Consider the following 20156-nt stretch of genomic DNA (forward strand, 5'->3'; position numbering starts at 1 on the left):
TTAAACGGTGCTTCATATAGTCGTAAAAAGGTCTGCACAGTAAGAATGTTAAAGCGACATAATAAGGTTGGTATTCGTGCTTCAAGGTATAACACTGCATTTGCAGTATACTTTGGAAGTCCTAAGCAGAGCCGTAAAGCCTCTCTTTCCAACAGAACGAGCGGCCGGAGTTTGTAGGCTGGCGCACCAGAAAAAAGAATGCAGCCAAACTCCAAGACAGGTCGGACATACATTTTATATATAATCAAAAGTGCCTTTCTTCTCATACCTGATCTACAATTGCTCAACCTCCGCAATACGCCCATCGCGCGTACTGCTTTTGTCGCGATGTATTCAATGTGAGGGCGCCAATTTAGATGCTCATTATACATAACTCCAAGATATTTCAATGATTGTACTTGTGGGATATCTTGAAGCTTGTAATTAATAGATATGTGCACGGGATCTTTAATTGGAAAAACGAGTATAGCACATTTACCGGTATTCAGGTTCAACATCAATCCATCCAACCAATGTTCTATTTTATTAAGATATGTTTGCAAGATAGTGTAGAGACAGTGGAAGTCATGTGCCATAGCAAAGAAAGCAATGTCATCGGCATAAACATAGGTTTTCACTTCTGGATGAACGGGGATGGTACTAAGCAATATGTTGAATAAAACCGGGGAAAGTACTGACCCCTGAGGTACACCTCGGGTTTGCTTGTGCTTACAGGAAGAGAAACCGCCTTGATAACAATAGAATTCTCTTCTATTTAAAAATTCCGTCACCCATGCTACTATATAAGGTGGAAGTCCATGACTCCATAACTGATTAGTCAAGATAGAATACTCTACACTATCATATGCTTTACATATGTCTAACGTTACTAAAGCCGCAAAGTGCTTTTTGTGACGGGCAATATGAATACGACTTTCCAGATCTACATGTGCATGCCATATGGAATATCCAGATCTAAAGCCAATTTGGGAAGAACTCAACAGTTGTTTCTCGTTAATAAACCTAATTATACGACCATGAAGTACCCTTTCAATAAGTTTTACTACATTAGATGTTAAGGCTATCGGTCTTATGTTGTCTAAATTATAGCCTGCCCCCTGTTTCTTAAGCAATGGTATAATTTTCGCAATTTTCCATTCAGAAGGGATCCATGCTCTTCTAAGGGAATAATTGACTAGACCTAACAGATCATTCGGATATTCCCTGTGAAGTATTTTTAGCATTGTATTTGTTATTCCATCAGGGCCTGGTGCTGCATTTGGCAATCTTTCCATAGCCTGATTTAATTCGGAAGCCGATATTTCTGTGTAGTCATAGATGGTTGTTGTGTAAGCCGAATTAGGGAGATGCGTTGAGAACCTGTTTTCTAATTCTTTAGCCAACTGATTCAATGATTCCTGTAGTTCCTGTGAGGTGTAAACTACTGAGTTAACGTTTCCTGGTATAGGGGTCTTCTTCCTACCACGAAGGAAGTTGAATAAAGCACGTTTGTTATTTGATTTAGACAGGTACTCGAAATGTTCTTGGTCATATTGCTCTTTCGCTCGCGATACAGTGCGTTTAAATGTTGCCGCAATGAACTGATAATCCTTCCAATTTTTTGGACTCTGATTACATATAAGTCTTTTCCATGCAGCTTTTCTTCTTCTATAATCTCGTGTGCACTCATCATTCCACCATCTACTAGGTTGGGCACTTTTGGATGACGACGAAGCAATTACAAATTCTGATGTGTTCTTGGAGATTTTTAAAGCAGAACAGAGATTTCTGCCGAGGTCTTCATTTTGACCACTGGACACTGCCCTAATGTTGGAACGCAAGCAATCTTTAAATTTTTTGTAATTGATCAATGTTTTCTCTTTCCTTTCAATAGATTTCACAGCACATGAGATTTCAAAGTATACAGGAAGATGGTCACTGTTTGAAGAGAAATCAATTGTTTTCCAAGACTTTATTGAAACACTTGGGCTGCAAATCGTGAGATCTAATACCGATCGTGTCCGTCCGCGAATAAATGTAGGCTGTCTATCATTTAGGCAGGTAAGATTTTTCACCTTGAGATGCGTTCACCATAATGATGATGTTCTTTGTCTGCGTTCACCATGATGATGATGATGATGATGATATATATAGTGTTTCCTGGTGCAAGGACCAGGTTATGGCAAAAGAGCGCCAGTACATGTGACGAAAGATTTGGGCTATGAGTATGATGAGTGGCTGTAAAGGGGCTTAATAATCCTCACCATAAAGGCGGGTAAACATATAGGAAATAAAATTATGAGAGTGACATGAAATGTGTAAAGTGAAAACTAGTGGTCAGTAGTTCTGATGATAAAGCTATGAAGAGATTTTAGAATATGAATGCCTCTCCAGCGTCCTTGTCTCCTAGAGCCACGAAACATGTGCGTTTAATGTGTGTACGGAAGCAAGAACCTCTTGTGATAGGTTGTTCTATAGACTACCACGGTAGATCACGCGGAAGTTGCGAACATCTTTTAAAAATGCGAATGACGAATTATGTTTAAAAAGTGGACCTCTATCGATAAACATAGCTGGGTGAAGAGGCATTTGTTCTCGGTAGGGTGTTGGAAATGCTTTTTTTTAATAGGACCTAATGCACTACCACTGTATCAAAAGATGTAAGACACTAAGGGGTTCATCACATTTCTCGCAAACTGGTGGATCATTATTGAACAGAAGGTGTGAGTGTGTACTAAATGTGCTTCCGTACGTAACCGACAAAGTGCTACTTCTGTATGGCGAGTTTCTGATGTTGGTGGCCCATCACCAAGGTAAGGCTTGATTAAATGTAATTTATTATGTACTTGTCCGTCCAATGTATGCTGCCAGTAATCCATCAGCCTTTTTTCTCAAAAAGGGCTTCAAGTTCATTATGGAGACAGCTACAGATGACTGCGCAGTGTTCGCATGGACTGATGTTGCGAGCTTATCCGCTAGTACTTTTCTCTCAATTTCACGGTGTCCTGGCACCCAGCATACTACTACATGCTGTTTGGATGCGTAAATGGCACAGAAGAGAGAGTATAGCAAAACAATGACAGGATTTCTGTGCTTTATGATGGTTGTTAGAGTCTCTACAATGCCTAATGAATTCGTGTATATGACTGCATTACTTATTTCACATTTTTGTGTATTTTGCTGCCGTCAGCATTGCTTAAGCTGCAGCTGTAAAAATGCTTGGGTGAGGGTGGAAATTACCGACATCCCAAAAAGATGGGCCCACCACTGCGTAGGACACGCCCTCGCGAGTCTTTGATGCATCAGTGAAAAATTCAGGATAGGTGTATCTGTCGGCCAATTCGCAGAAGTACATCTGAATGTGTAGGGGTGGGGCATGCTTTGTCACATTCATGAAAGATGTGTCAGAATTTATAACGTACCATTGCCATGGCGAGGCGCATGAAGTAGGAGCCATTGCGCGGTGTTTGTGCAATGGGACGCCCGTGTTCACAGTTTGTGTCGAATACGCAGCGAGAAGGCCTGTTTCAATGTGAGACGGTTTTGAAAGAGCTGGGAGCTGGATGCGCTGCTTATGGCAGAGTATGTGGAGTGTTTGGTATTTGTATTTATCTTCAGAAAGTACGTAAAACACAGGTACAATCTTCGTATATGTAGCGACCATTCGTCTGCGTCCGCGTAAAGGCTTTCCAAGGAGCTTGCACGAAACACACCCGCAGAAAGGCGAATGCCTAGATGGTGGACAGAGTCCAGCGTTTTCAATGTTGTTGGTGTTGCGTACTGGTACACTAGCGCCCCATAATCTAGACGCGTGCGGATAAGGCTTTTGTAGAGACTCATCAGACATTTTCTGTCGCTGCCCCAACTTGTGCGAGACAGCACCTTAGGATGTTGATTGTTTCATACATTTCTCTTTAATGTACTTAAAGTGTGGTGTAAACGTGAGCTTCGTGTCTATGATTATGCCTATAATTTTTGTTTACTCTTGACAGCTACGCACTCACCCTGCAACTCTATATGGGTATAGGCGTAAAGGCCTCTATTTCCAGAGAAAAGAACACAGGAGCTATTTAGTAGATTCACACTGAAACTGCTCTCATCTGCCCAAATACAGACCTTGTTAACACATAGCTAAACCTGTCGCTCGCATGCCGAGAGATTACAGGATTTAAAACCTATCTGTAGATCACCAACGTATTCCGAATAAAAGACGTTACGCGGGATGCACGATGGCAGGGAGTTCTTTTGACCTCAAAGAGAGTATAACTGAGGACACCGCCTTGGGGCACTCCCGTTTCTTGCACGAACGGTCGTGATAACGCTTTGCCCACTCAAAATAGATTGTGCGGTTCGACAAATAATTTTCGATTACACTTGGCATATTACCTCGTATACTTAAGTGTGAGAGGTCTCTCAATATTTCTAGACGCCACGTTGTATTACATGCCTTGTCCATGTCAAGCAAGAGAGATAGAAGAAACTGCTTATAAATGAAAGCTTCACGTATTTGCGCCTCTATGCGAATGAAATGGTTCGTGGTGGACCGACTCTCTCGGAATACGCACTGATATTGGTCGAGGAGTTTTTTTTTTATTCCAGGAAGTGTACTATTGGGCAGTTAATAATCTTTTCTAATAATTTGCTGAGGCAGCTAGTCAGAGCAATAGGTCTGTAACTGGATACAGAATATAAATTCTTGCCTGTTTAAGAATAGGAATTACGATGGCCTCTTTCCACACAGAGGTGATCTCGCCAGAAGCCCATACGGAGTTATAGAGACAGAGGAGAGCTTTATGTATTTCATGAGATAACCAGTATCTGATATTAGCATCTGATATATAACAAGGTCGGAGCTTGGGGCTGATTCGCTGCAGCAGTTTAGCGCTGCCTGCAACTCAGCCAAGTGTAATTGTCAGTTTGACTTGATTTTCCACATTTACGTTGAAGTTTTTGTCTTTCTCGTCTCTTTTTGTACCGTTTGAATGTATCAAAATAGTGCGATGGGCTGGACACGTGTTCAAAGTATGCTCCCAGGGAGTTTGCTTGGTCCTCAAGGCTGTTATCCTCTGTGTCTACTAGAGGGAGTGAATATGTCTGTTGGCATTTTATCCTGTTCACTCTGTTCCAGACCTTAGTTCATCTGTATAGGAAATAAGTCCTGACAAAAACGTCTGCCAGCTTTCCCTCCTAGCCTATTGGCGCATCCTTCACCCTCGAAACTTTACTTGTTTGAAATTGATCAGATTCTATGTTGTTGGATAGTCACGCCGTAGACCCCACGCTTTATTCTTCTTTTTGCCAGCATTCCTGCAGTCATCGTTTCACCACGGGACACGACGTCTGCAGGGACCACAGCTTGTCGGGGGAAAATATTTTGAAAAAAAAATTCATAGCAGCAGAGTCAATTCCTGGAGAGGACATCTCGGCCCACAATATAATACTAAGGCCCTGGTACTTCTCCCAGTCAGCTCTGTCTACATTCCAAGCTGAAGCCTGAGGTAGAAATTTGTTTCCTTTTGGTGTCTCAAGTAATATGAGAAAGTCATCACTCCCGTAGGGGTTTTTATTAACATCCCAATAAGCATGAGGTAAAAGGGTAGGAGAAACTATGTCAAGATCAATGCGCGAATACGTTCTGTTCGCCAAGTTAAAAAATGTTGGTTCTTTCTTATTTAAAACACATGCATCATTGGAAAGAATTATTTCTCAATCAAGCGGCCTCGCGCATCACTCCTCGAGTCACCCCCCAAAGGGCTGTGGGCAATAAAATCACAAAGGGTGGTATATGGTTCAGGTAGTTGATCCATAAATCACTGAAATTCTTGTTTCTGCAGCTGATAACGAGGGTAGATGTACACTGAGAAACAGTAACAAGTTTGCCAAAGACAACAACACGAATGACCACTGTTTCTAGGGCCGTTTGTACCTGCAAATCTTGATACCGTATGCATTTGTCTAATATAATAGCAACGCCACTTGATGATACCATGCGTCATCTCGATATTTGCGGGAAATGATGTGGTCTCTAAAGAAATTTGTGTGTTTCGATTTAAAGTGTGCTTCTTGTACACACAGCACTTTTGGTGAGTTTTTGTGTACAAGTTCTTTGACATCGACGAGGTTTTTAAGCAGTCCTTTGATGTTTCATTGTATGATTTGTGTTTTCATATTGGGTGTATAGTAGTGCTGTGTGTTCGGATTGGGAGTTACTGACATTACCGATTGTTTAGGTGGCGCTCCAATCGTTTTTTTTTCTTTTTTGGAGTGGTCAAGGGGCTCTCGCTGCTCCTTCAGCGCTGTCTGTGCCGGTAAACCAGTGTTGTCCATCACCTCTGGAGAGGCACCAGACAGTCGTGCATGTAGAGCAGGCTTTGTCATGGTACCGAATATGGAAAACTGACCGACGACTTCCGACGCCCACTCAACAGTTGTTCCCTTTCCGAGCTTTGGCTCTAGAGCAAGGTCGACCTGAAGTAGAGGATGCAGAAGATTACTGCCACTTACTCGTAGGTATGTCCTCCTCATCAATATCACCTCCGTGCTTAGCCTCACCACCATCCAGCGACGATCGCCTCGATTTACCATTCACAATGCACGAACTCGACACTGCGATTTCTGCGTCCCGACGGTCGTCCACACCAAGGCTGACGGAATTACTAATTCTGCTCTATATCACCTCAGCCAGGAAGCAAGTCAGGCTCTCTTGTCGATCTACAACTCTACGTGGGAAACAGCGACAGTCCCAGCGAGCTGGAAGTGCAGCTGCATAGTGGCCTTACTGAAACCAGGCAGTGTTCACACGAGTTGTCTTCTTATAGACCCATTGCCCTAGCCAGTTACATCGGTAAGGTGATGGAACGCATGGTGCTAGCAAGATTCGAATAGCTGCTGGAGAATAATGTCGGCTTACCAGATTCTGTAAATGGCTTCCGTAGAAGTCGATCATCTATAGACGGTGTTGTAGATCTAGTTTCTTCTGTTGAAAGGAAAAGACAACGTTGGAGATTGGTAGGGGCCATTTTCCTATATATAAAGGGCGCATACGATAGCGTCTACTTGAGGCTTCTTGACGCACTTAAAGACATCGGCGTAGGTGGCCGACTACACGCATGGATGGTGAGCTATCTCAGAGGACGTACTATTTTTATGTCGACATCTGATGGTGACACGGCCAGACACCTCGTAAGCCATGGAGTTCCGCAAGGTGCCGTCCTGAGCCCCATGCTTTTTAACATAGCCCTCATTGGCTAATATAATAGCAACGCCACTTGATGATACCATGCGTCATCTCGATATTTGCGGGAAATGATGTGGTCTCTAAAGAAATTTGTGTGTTTCGATTTAAAGTGTGCTTCTTGTACACACAGCACTTTTGGTGAGTTTTTGTGTACAAGTTCTTTGACATCGACGAGGTTCTTTGACATCGACGAGGTTTGACATCGACGAAGCTGAGCTTCCCGACGTTGTCAGAATCAGTGCGTATGCGGACGGCATATGCATATGGGCATCTGGAGCAACGCGACCACAACTGTGAGCAAGAATACAACAAGGCACATCAATAACATCTAAGTACTTACGTCGTCAGGTCCTGGAACTTTCAATAGCAAAATGTGCTCCATTGGCATTTACGAATAATTCAATGTCGCGGTACCAAATCTTCGCTCACGGAGCAGTGATTTCCGCGGTCAAGCACCACCGTTATTTAGGAATCGTCATTGATCGCAACCTGTCCTGGTCAAAGAAGTGACTGTGCTGCGAAACGAACTAATCAGTTTCGTGTATTTCCTTCGTGTTATAGCAGCACTGAGATGGGTCCCTTCAGAGAAAAGTCTTCTTCAGTTATACAAGGCATTATTTGTGGGCTATACACGGTACAGCTCACCTGTACTTTCCAGCATGCAGGCAACGTGATTTCGCACTTTAGAGAGCCTTCAGGCACGAGCACTGAGAATGTGCCTTGGCCTGCCACGGTGCACGTCAACCTCTGGCACTATAGAGGAGTCCCGCACCTACCCTATACAGGTTTACAGGTCCTGTGAGCCAGTTAGAGTTCGCCTTCGTCTGCTGACCTGACATGCACAGCACCCGCTGTCTTCGCTACAAGTGGACCGACCAGGATGTACCTATTCGCGATGCCTCAATATACATAGGCACATGATCCCTTTAGGTTTTGCACCGGCCGTAATCCCTGCAGTGCCTACATGGACATTGACTAAACCACTGGTGTGCCTTCACATACGTGGAATTTCCTATAAGTCGCGTGTTTCTTATATTACCCTCAAGCAACTCACCTTGGCACATTTAGATGACCGATACTGCGACTCTGTGCACATTTACACTGACGAATCCGTAACTTCATCCGCCTCAGCTGCAGCCTTCGTGATCCCTCAACTCGGTATTTCCCGGCAGTACAAATTAGATCATAGGTCATCTTCGACAGCTGCAGAACTTGTTGCTATACAAGAAGCCATGAATTTATGAACGACCAAGCACCGCGTAATTGGACGATTCTGTCTGATGCAAAATCAGCGCTTCAAGCTATCAATTCTTGCTCAAGAAGAGGCCAATTTTACAAGTTAGCGTTAGGAATCGTCTAAGCATTTGACCTAACACACATGAGCGGTCACTTGATTACACTCCATTGGATTCCGGGACACTGCGGCCTGGTTGGCAACGAAACAGCCGATAGCGAGGCAAGAGCGGCAGTATACAACGCTCTTATGTACGTCAAAGTACCGTATTCGCGAAGTGACGTCAACACATTGTTGAGATCACTCATGCGCGAATGCGCTGCCACTTACTGGTCGCTACCAGATCACTGGAACAAGCGCCTGCGGGAAAGAGACCCCGGTATGACTTTTCGTTTTCCAGATAAAATCAGCCGAAGACATACTAATATACTGCACCGAATTCGCCTGGGCGTCGCCTTCACTCGCCACTACAACCACCTAATCGGCCGTTCGGACAGCACCCGAACTGTGAACGCTGCCAATTGGGCGATATGATACCTCACATATTTTTTGCCTGTGCATTATACGTGATGTAAAGAAAAATGCTAACTGCAGCGTTGGCAAGCATCGGACGAACACCATTAGGTGAAAGCCACATATTGTCAGCAATGAACGACCAAACAGTGTCAAAAACTGCTACAAAGGCTGTTCTGGACTATATAAAAAGCACTGGACTAGAAACTAGACTGTAGGGTACTGTGCTAAGTGGCTACTGTACATACACACCACTTGTTCTTGTCCCCATCATCACCCTTCATCCCTTTTTCCTTTCCCCTTTCCTTATCCCCTTTGTAGAGTAGCAGGCTGGAACGAACTAGCCCAGGCCGACCTCTCTGCCTTCTAATAAATTCTCACTCTCTTGTCATGGCGCAAAAAGCCTTCGGCACCACCGGGCCGTAGGCTGAGGAGACCTTTTGAGTTTGTGTGCTGCCCTGGCTGCTGCGAGGGTTCATAGGGGCTTTTTGTGGGCCCGTGCTCAGAGAGGGCGTAGCAGCCGGAGCTGCTTCTTCAGTGGGGTCTGTTGGCGGTTGCCTCGGCACGCTAGACGTTTTCCGGGGCTTCGCCAAAATTCCTAGTGGTATTGAGCCCTCTTGCACCACTTTGGCGAATGACTTCTGTAGGAAAGTGTGCGTTGCGCGCTGTCGGGTTTCCTGAAACTAAAATTTTCTTGGAATGTAATTGTGAGAATTTCTTTTTCCCTCCCTTTTCTAGGATGGGCATGAGCGGGAATAAGTGAGATAGTCATCATCCTAGTTCACACAATGAGCCTCAGCCTCAGACTTGAAGTCATCAGCAGAGTGCCCTCTTGTGGCGTACCTTGCGCGCATGAGCTGCCCTAGACAGATTTGGGAAGCATGGCCAAACCGTTGGCCCTTAATACAACGCCTCGGGTTTGGTATATATGGTCAGACACGGAGCATGAGATAGCCTGTAGTGGCAATTTCTGGGAGTGTGTTTCATTTAAGCGTTAGTACGATTTGTTTTGGGGAGAACTCTGCATTATTTGACCTGATTTTATAGCGCTGCACATGTATGACATTCTCGTCTTTCCACCAGTTCAAAATTTCTTCGTCGGTAAGGTCTACAAGAGTTTCATACGATACGACACCTTTAACTGTGTTCAATGTCCGGTCAGCGGTAACGATGAGAGGTTTGTCCGCAAATGCAACAAGGTTGCTTAGTTTCTGATACTGGATTTGGCTTTGACTTCTATTAGCAGGTCCCCACTGGTCATCTTAGTGGCTTTGTAGCCAGCGCCGATGGTACCAGGAAGGCATCTTGAAACTTAGAACAGTGATACGTTTGTAGCTTTTTTTCTTGTGGCTTTACAATGTATGACATGATATTTTGGGAACAAGTCTTGAATCTTCATTACACACTGTGATGATGATGATGAGCGGTGTCTTGTAGCGCAAAGACCAAATGAAAACTTTGAGGCTGCTTCGGTGCGTCCTCTTCTCTGGGGGCGATCACCTAGGAAGGGGTTTGGTGATCTTATGTAAGAATGTTTTTTTGGCAACGGCACCTACCACCTACCACGGAACCCAACTAGGGGACGTGGCAGAGCATGTGAATACGTCTGCGCAACGGCAGCAGTAGGCCGTCACTATAAGCTATTATGGTTTATCCTAGGTTGAATAAGCACACAAGGTTGACGCTTGCCACCGAGAAAAGTATAAGGAACTACAAGACAGGAGACGACAGGACAGACAAATTGTGTGAGAGAAAGACGAAGATGAGAGGAGATATCGACAGGAAAAGGCGACCGCCGGGTCAGCCCAGAGGTGTCGTCTACGTGAAGCTGGGGACAAAGGGATGTGTTGCCTCTACCGGGAGGGGGGGAGGCCTAACAGTCCAATCACCCGGCGTCGGCTCAACCCACCGAATCCCCCTTCTCCCGGACACGGCAAAACCACGCACGGCTAGGCGTGGGAGGGAGTCGAAACCCCCATTAGCTCGGATCCATGGTGTCGCTACGCACCAAACGCTTGCTTACACAGACGCCCCTGTGGGGAAACGGTGCAGAGGCAAGGCCTTGACGACCCGACATAGGAGACCTGAGCCCAGGCACTTTTTGCCGGACAAAAAATAAAGATTTTTCACCATCACCATAAACTGATGAGGTTTCGCAAGAGCTTTCGCAGATGAAGTGTGTTTCCCAAAGAAAATCAACGTTGAAATTTTTAGGGAAGCTGGTTCAACACACACGTTGAATAACCCCAGGTTGTAGAAGTTTCCAAAGTCCTCCACTACGGCGTCTCTAGTTAATACATGATGCTTTTGGGACGTTATACCCCACATATCTATCAAATCAGCCTAACACATACAAAAGCCTTCCCTCAATCGTATGAAAAAATTCTGAAGACAACAATGGTAGATTATGGTAGTGATCCCTTTACCATGAACAAAAATGGGGGTGTGCCGGCATCTTTGCTCTACGCCTGCACCCACACTTCCCTCCACATAAAAACCAGGCTTGGTTACTTTTATTTAATCCACGTACTGAAGCTTAGCAGGGCAACGTCCCACGCTACTATTTTAATATGGTAAGCTAAGGTGACGTTGTTGTGCTGTACAATATTTGAAAATAATTTCTCAATACTTACCGCATTTACCATCGTGCCTATGTATGTGACTAGCTCCTCGGGTCCATTGAACGCACTTTCATATGTGGACTCTACTGCCACGCAGAGCTCCACGAGAAATGTCTCATTACCATTGCTGTTGTTTCTTGCTTCTGCAAAATAAAAGAATTACACCAGCGTTTATATGGCGTGACATTTTACATAATTCATCTTTTAAATGTTATTAACAATAGTATCTACAGTATTAAAGCTCCAGAGCCACAATGATAAGTGTTATCGTAGGGGAAAACTCTGAAAACTTGAACTATCTGGTGTTCAATAAGGTCCATTGATATTACACTGTACACAAGCTTTTAGCAATTCGCCTCCATGGAAATATGACTGCCTTGGCCGCGATCTAACGCACGATGTTCGCGTCAGCAACCAATCACCGTACCCGCTACACTACCGTGACGCGCAGCTCGTAAACATTAAAGCAAAATATTCTGAATACCGGCGGCACATAGTTGGCCTAATAAAAAATACGCAGCGCAGGAATTGCACCACGCGATGCACTTGTTGGCCTACGCCAATACTACGATATATTCGTGGTGTGTTATTTGCAATGACTTGCTGCAAAAAGAAATATGCAGAACGGTGTTTGTCCTGGATATAGTTGGCGTATGCTAGCTAATAATATGTGCAACGTGCAGACACAGGTCACCAATTTTATAATACCGAGCAAGTGACCTCCACTCTTCCGCATGTTCCAATTACAGGAATAGCGGAGGGGAGGAGGGAGGCGTTAGTGCGGTTTCCTTATTTGTTGGATTTCATTGGAGATAAGCAGAAAAATGGCCATCATGCACAATAGTCAAAGCTGGTCAGCTAAGTGAGGTCTTCTCTGGGCAATGGCCCTGACAAAGCGAAGAAATAAGAACGAAACCTTTCTCTCTCTTCACAAAGTTGAGTTGGCTAAACAACAATGATCACTCAGCATTCTGATGAAATTGGAGGTTTTACTACAAACACTGATTCGCTTAAGAAGCTAAAAACATATACTGTATCAGCAACCACATTTTCATTATCTAGATTGCGTACAACAGTCATAAGGCCGCTTCGACAAAAGAACAATGGACCTTACAAAGCAAATGCCATACAACACAATGTATAAAGAAGTATTTGAGCAGCACACTTCATGAACTCTGTACACCAGTCTTGCCGAAACTGCAGTTGGTCATATATGTTTAGCTGCGCAGTCATTCGTGCAAAGTGACATCGCAAAGACATCATTGGTTTTGCATGCCTGTTCAACAAGACAGTTTTTATAAAACATGCTGACCCATTAAAAACAGCGAGTCAACTGGCACATCATCACATTTGGGTAGTATAAGATAATGGATACAGCGAAAATTTTATTCTAGTAATTTTTACTAACCCTTTACAGGACGTACCAAAAAAGAATGGCGTTCTGCCGCCTAATAGAGCCATGTTCTATTGTTTCCGGAACTTCGCAGAGGTGGCAGTTATTGAGGATGCAAAGATGCCTTTGGTGTTTAAAAAGATTTTTACAGGTACATCTTTTGTAGCCACTTTGCAAAAAAAAGTCTGCTATTGGTGAAATAGGCATTTTCGTTACATGTAAAAACGTGTCACGACTAGACAATCCATTATATAGTGAGCAGTAAAGTGAGGCCAGAAATACCACATCCACTCCAACATAAGATAGGTATTTTCTTAAGCTAGAGAACAATTACTCATTAGAGAATATGGTTGTCAGAAAACGCACCAATTCGTGTACTTCATGTTTGAACCCTTGCAGTTAAGGAGGCGATGAAAAATCAGTAGATACCACTACACTTGGCAAAATATCCATGAAATTCATTCGCAAGAAAGTTCGAACTAGTGGATGAGCACAGTCACAAAAATAGAAAAAAACGCCACACCAGTTGTCTAACAAAGAGGTGTATTAACCAAAGACCACCTGCGCAAACAGGTCTAAAAATGCGTCCTTCCCCTATAACAATTACTGGGTTAAGAGGGATGTGTGCTTTGCAAAATGGATGAAAAGCTTTTTCTCGGTGTTCAAAGTTCTGTTCAAGAAAATAAATCGTCGTTTGCTGTTACCCCCCGTCCACATTCTGGATATTAGGAATTGTACAATTTTGTCAGAATAGAGCTGAATCTGAGGTATGTGTGTTCTGCACGAAAGTGGCATAGTATAACGTTCTTGGTGTGTGCAAGTGTTCTATACGTTTAGAAAGTGTAGCTTCATATAAGCTCATTCTTCTACGCAGACGCAGTTTCTTTTTTGTTTAGAATATGCTGCCATTGGGCAGTTCTATAACAGTTGAATCTTTTTTCTTTGCTTCTTTGTGAACAATTTAAGACAAGCATACGTCTGTTTTCTTATTGTCAGTTATTAAAACGCGCCACTTACCCAGCATATTTTAATATTTCGTGCTCGTGAGATTGCTTTTATTTTATAATGTATATATTACTCACCTGCAGAGCTGTAACCACTGTGAGCACATTTATGGAGTTGTTGTGTACAGCTGTTTGGCATGCTTTCGTGTGGCATATTTATGAGTATAGATAACGTGTAACACTAGGCAGGACAGATGGATGTACAGAGTGGAGAAACAGAAACGCGAACAGCACGGTGCAACTGTTTTCAACGTGCTCTGACCATGATGGCAATTAAAGGATGGTAGAATGTTCTAATTTCACCCTGAATGGCTGTAGATCGGTTTTATTTGTATTCAAGCTACACTCGCGTGAAAATAAATGCGAAACAGTAAAGAATGTAGATGCCGAACGGTTCAGTTTTTTTTTGCATTGCCTCCAGTACTGCGCAAAACAGTGCCTCTTCCTGGTCCACTTGAGCCACTTTAAACATAACCGATTGTTTATTATTCATCATATCGAAGATCATGAAGCTGTTGTGTGTTTTTTGTGTAGTGTACGCAAGTCTCAATCATATGTTGTGGTTACGTTTGTACTTTACAGAGATGTAGTAAGAGCCACATCGATTGCTTTGAGAAAGCTGAGTCAGTGTGAGGCAGTGATTATGTCAGCGGGCAATGCAGGGTATCGTGTGTAGAATGTGAAGCTTCTCGCAAAGCGTTTGAAATCCTAAGAGTCGAGGTCTTATGGCTTATGGTTGATAACCACTTCGATGGACAGGCCGTTACTGGTGGATAGCCGATGTGTTTTGTTATGAGTTGTTTCATTTCATTTATTACATGTTGAGGGTCCGAAGGCATCACATTCCCCAATCATACACGCTCATGTAAGAGTAGATCTTATTTCTAGACCGGGTTCATTGGTACCGATCTAAAGACTATGTATGAATATCTTGCATGCTGTCTGCACATGACAAATGCTTATCTGAATTGCTTATCTGCTTATCTGAATGAACGAACCCCGTTGTTTGCTGGTGGGATGTGCAACTAAGTCCTAAAGCTGTCTGTAATAGTTCAGCTGCGAATACAGTTCTCCTATCAGTTATTACCTCTGACGGAGCGCCATGCCTCAGCACCACATTCTGTACGAAAAATCGGGCTGCTTCACTTGCCGTGCCCCTCTCCAAAGCCTTGGTTTCAGCGTAACGAGTGAGGTAGTCGGTGGCTACTATAATCCGTCTGCGACCTGCTGATGAGGTTGAAAATGGGCCCAAAAGATCCATTCCGACTTGAGCAAATGGAGTAACAGGCACGTCAATAGGATGGAAGAGGCCTGCTGGTTTGACGGGTGAAACTCTTCTGCGCTGGAAATCAACGCATGTCTGAACATAGTGTTGAACGGTCGCCGTCAGTCTTGGCCAGTAGTATTTTGCCTTACTCTGCACAATGTACGCGTGTGACCCAAGTCGTCAGATGTTGGTTCATCGTGGCATGCCTGTAACACTTCGCTCCTTAGAGATGTTGGCACGACGAAAAAGTAGTCGTTTCCGTGTGGCGTGAAGTTTATCTTATACAGGACGTCATTGCGCAAGCAAAATGACGAAAGCCCTGTCGCAAACAGTCTAGGTACAGCTGAAGTGCGACCCTCTAAAAAACGTAGGACGAGTTCTAGTTCGGGGTCGTCTCGTTGCAGCTGTGCGACAGTTGCCGTGTTTACAACGCCGACAAAGGCTGCATCGTCATCTCCTGCCGTCGCAGGTTCGTATGGCGCACGAGAAAGGCAATCAGCACCTCAGTGTCGCTTCCCCGATCTGTAGACCACCATCATGTCAAATTCGTGAAGCTTCAGGCTCCAGCGCGCCAACCGTCCTACAAACATTATTTAAACGTCAAACAAATTTGACGAATTGAAAAGACCCTTTAGGGTCTTTTAAATTCATCAGCCAGCAGAGGGAGTGACGGTCGCTGACAACATTAAAAGGACGATCATACAGATATAGGCGGAATTTTCTAACCACCCACACCACGGCAAGGTACTTTTCCGTGGTGTGGTGTTTCTTCCGCATGTGAAAGAGTTCTGCTCGCGTAAGCAATCATTCGTTCGGCACCATCCTGCTACTGCACGTGTACAGCTCCTAAGCCGACATTGCTAGCGTCGGTGTGCACTGTTGTCAGGGCGTCATCATCAAAGTGTGCGAGGACTGGTGGCTTCTAAGGCGTTGCTGCAGCTCGTCGAATGATTTTTGCTGTTATTCATTCCATACGAATGCGACGTCTTCTCTGGTAAGGCGCGTCAACGGCGAGGAAATGCGTGAAAAGTTCTTAATGAAGCGTCCGTAGTAAGCACACAGTACTAAAAACCGTCTGATCACCTTTTTCTCAGTTGGCGCTGAAAAATTTGTAACGGCAGCTATTTTTTCAGGGTCAGGCCTCACACCTTCACTACTGACATGATGCCCCAGGAACAGAAGCTCTTCAAAGCCGAAGTGGCATTTTTCCGACTTAAGTGTTGGTCCGGCGGAACGGATAGCTTAAAATACTGAGTGCAGTCGGCCGACGTGTTCGTCGAATATGGCAGAAAATACGATGATATCATCTAAATACACTAAGCACGTCTGCCACTTGAGGCCTGATAGTACGTTGTCCATGAGGCGCTAAAACGTTGCCGGTGCTGAGCACAAGCCAAATGGAAGTACCCTAAATTCAAAAAAGGCCATCAGGTGTCACGAAAGCTGTTTTCTTCCGGTCTCTTTCATCGGCTTCTATCTGCCAATAGCCACTCCTTATATCCATCAACGAGAAATAACGCGCTTGCCGTTGTCGATCGAGTGAATCGTCGATACGTGGAAGTGGGTAGACGTCTTTTTTGTCACCTGATTCAGCTTGCTGTAATCCACGCAGAAACGTAGGGTGCCGTGTTTTTTCTTCACTAATACAACCGGTGAAACCCAAGGGCTTTCAGACGGCTGAATAATGTCATCCTCAAGCATTTGTCACACCTGCTCTTCGATGGCTTCACGTTCTCGCGGAGCTACCCGGTACGGGTTTTGCAAGATGGGTCTGGTCATGTCGTTCGTTATAATTCGATGTTTTGTCAGTGACGTCCATGGACCCTGGACGTCGAAGAGAAACAATCTTCAAACTTGTTAAGAAGCTGCATTATACTTTGCTTCTGCGCCGGCAGCAAACTTGGGCCAATTCAACAGATAGAGGTGCGGAGGGGCAGAGCAGTTGAATTATCTTTTTCAAGAGTTAGGCAGTCAGTCATCTCGGCAAACTCTTCCTTGTACGCGACTGCCATGCCCCTCCTTAGATGTCGGCGTGCAGAGCTGAAGTTCGTAACAAGGACGTGCGTGTGTCCGCATTTTATGCTGACGACGCCTCTTGCGATAGATAAACCACGGCTAAATAGCAGTGTTGGAATTTGCTCAGCGATGTTTTCAGAATCGCTCGATGTGTCACATGTCACAGCCACGAGTGCACTCGACCGCGGTGAGATGGTCACGTCGTCGTCGAAGACGCACAAAGGTTTACGTCGCTAGTCTGTACAGGGCTCATCCGAAACTTATTCTGGGGCCATCCAAAACGTAACCGATCTCTCAGGAATGTTGATAACGGTGCGGTATTCCCGCAGGAAGTCTATGCCCAATATAAGGTCTCTGCAGCACTTCGGTAAAATTAAGTAGCAACGAAACCTGAACTGCTGATATTTATTCGAGCGGCACATTTGCCCGTCAGCGTCACCAATAGACCCCCTGCGGTTCTTATGTTTGGGCCCGTTTATATTGTTCTGACTTTCTTTGGGCAGTCGGCGAGTTTAGGGCTGATAATAGAGAAGTCTGCAATAGTATCTGCCAGCGCTGTTACTGGGCGTCCCTCTATATCAATGTCTAGATTAGCGCTAACGATTTCCGTTGATGTCAGTGACGTCGTGTCGTCCTTGGTATCGAGCGTCATACGATCCGTAGTATCAATCGTCGTATCGCGTCGTAGATAAGTTTTGGGGGTTTGATAGCATCTAAACGGGTGGCAACCTTCCCCTCAAGAGGCGCTACTGTAATTTTCCCGACGACGGTTAGGAGATTTGCCCCGGACCACCTCGGAGTAACGGCGCTGCTGCGGCAAGTTAGGGGCAGCTGAAGGAGAGCGGTGTCGACGATGCGGCACATCGAGTTGCTCTGCTTACGGGCCTGCACTGCTGTCACGGCTGTTATCGAAATAAGCACGAGGGGAGGTTTGTAGAAGCTCCTGATGTCTACGGTCATGGTACGGGAAATTGCGGAAAGTATGGCCGGCTTCTGCGCAATGAAAGCAAAATGGTCGACGGTCGACGGTGCGCCACAAGTCCGCCTTACGGATGAATGGCCGACCCGTGGGCACCCTTTGCGATCAAGATGCAGATGTCGGTGGAGTGTTCATCGCCAACAGTTGCATAGGTACGTTAGACTGTAGATACGGCTGCGGCGGAAGGGGAGCTGGGGCCCACGGCTCGTTGTAAGGCCCTTGGCTGATGTCACTATCAGCCAGTGGTGACGAGTTGTACAGCACTGAAGTGGGTCAACGGACAGCTGATGCGTAGCTTACAGACCGCTGGTCTGAGAGCGAATCGGGCAGCGAAAATGCCTGGCGGAGTTCTTGCCGCACAACTTCTGCAACGCAAGCCATGATATTTTCTGGCGGAGTCACAAGGAGGCGGCGGATTTCCTCCACCTTACAAATGATCTCATGCAGAGAACACTCACTGCTGACAGTCAAAGCAGTGAGGCTGGGAGATGTCTTGTTTGATTGGTCATGGTATCGGCGCCGTCGCTGTAGTGCTCGCTCGATTGTCGTAGCCTTTTTGATGAATTCCACTACACTTGTTGGCGGGTTGCGTAGGAGACCGGCAAACAGTTCTTCCTTGACGCCCCTCACCAAATGTCCGAGTTATTTACTTTCAGGCATCTCGGGGTCAGCCCGCTGAAATAGGCGGGTCATGTCTTTCGCTAACATGGCGACGTTATCGTTTGGTTTCAGTATGCGTGCGTCGATGAGCTGCAGAGCAGAATCATGGTGGTCGGAGTTCACGAATGTCCCGATAATTTGCTGCCAACATTCCTCCCACGAAGACAGAGTTGACTCGTAGTTCTCGTACCACGTACGAGCGCTGTCTGCCAAAGCAAAGTAGACGTGCGATAGCTTTTGTTCAGTGGGCCAGCGGTTGGCTTTGGCGACTCGTTCATACGGGGCTAACGAGTCCTCAACGTTTTCATAAACCTCACAATGGAAGGTCTCAGGAATTAGAGGCTGATCAGCAGTAAGCTGTGATGGTCCTCCGGTAGCCATTTCTCCAGGCACGGTGTGTTGCTGGAGAAGTTGTACTAAGGCCTCGCTAAGGCCTCAGGACTAAGGTCTCGCTGTCGGCGACTGTAGCGGTGGACAGGAGTATCCACTGCAGGAACGAGTTGCGGTGGCAGAATCAATGTCCCAGGGCGTGGAGGTGTCTCAAGCATCAGTTGAAGAAGTCCAGCACCCCTACCACTGTCGCTAGGTGAAAATAACAGAATGCAGGACGATGGTGCGACCAGGAAAAACGAGTTCTGCACTAACAGAACAAAAGAACAGCCGCTTCGACGTCGTCTTTCTCGGAGGATCCGTGAGTGCTGTCCACGCTCATCACCTCTTCATCCTCTGTCTTCTTGCCCGGCCTTTAGCCGTGACAATATTGTTACGGTTGAAATAAAGGATAGATGAATTTATTTACAGGGTGAGGATGAAGTTCGGCCGTCGCGGTAAAGATGGGGTCCTCAGGCAGCACCAGACAACGTCGTTTTTCTCTTCTACCTACCCGGCACATGCTAAAGCCCGGTTCATACCGGAGTTATCCCCGGTTCACAGACGAAGCCCACTGGGCGAGTTTAAGTCACTGGAGGGATGAAACTTCTTGAGGCGAGTGACGTGCACCAACTGCGTTCGATTTGACCAACGAGAAGGTGTCGCTAAGCGTGCCACAACGTACGTCAAGTCAGTCAAGCGATCCACAATGACGTAGGGTACGTGTACGTAACGGTACGTGTACTGCGGTAAAAACTTCTCACATAAACCAGGTTTTCGTAGGGGGGTCCACAACCACACGAATTCACCTTTGCGGAATGAAATGGCATCATGGCGTTGATTGTGCCATTGCTTGGAGCGATCTTGTGATGCCAGTGTGCGCA

The 20156-nt window shown here is 45.4% G+C and overlaps 1 protein-coding gene across 1 annotated transcript in view; it reads right to left on the minus strand.

Moving 5' to 3' along the window:
* The window catches only part of LOC142768267 (venom metalloproteinase BumaMPs1-like), a 322813-nt gene that overhangs the window by 33637 nt on the left and 269020 nt on the right, over positions 1-20156 (minus strand). Inside the window, exon 4 of the mRNA XM_075870222.1 lies at positions 11597-11727. Coding sequence (XP_075726337.1) covers positions 11597-11727 — 131 coding nt within the window. The remainder of the gene's footprint in view (positions 1-11596; positions 11728-20156) is intronic.

Source organism: Rhipicephalus microplus, chromosome 8 (genome assembly GCF_043290135.1).
Source record: "Rhipicephalus microplus isolate Deutch F79 chromosome 8, USDA_Rmic, whole genome shotgun sequence".
NCBI lineage: Eukaryota > Metazoa > Arthropoda > Arachnida > Ixodida > Ixodidae > Rhipicephalus > Rhipicephalus microplus.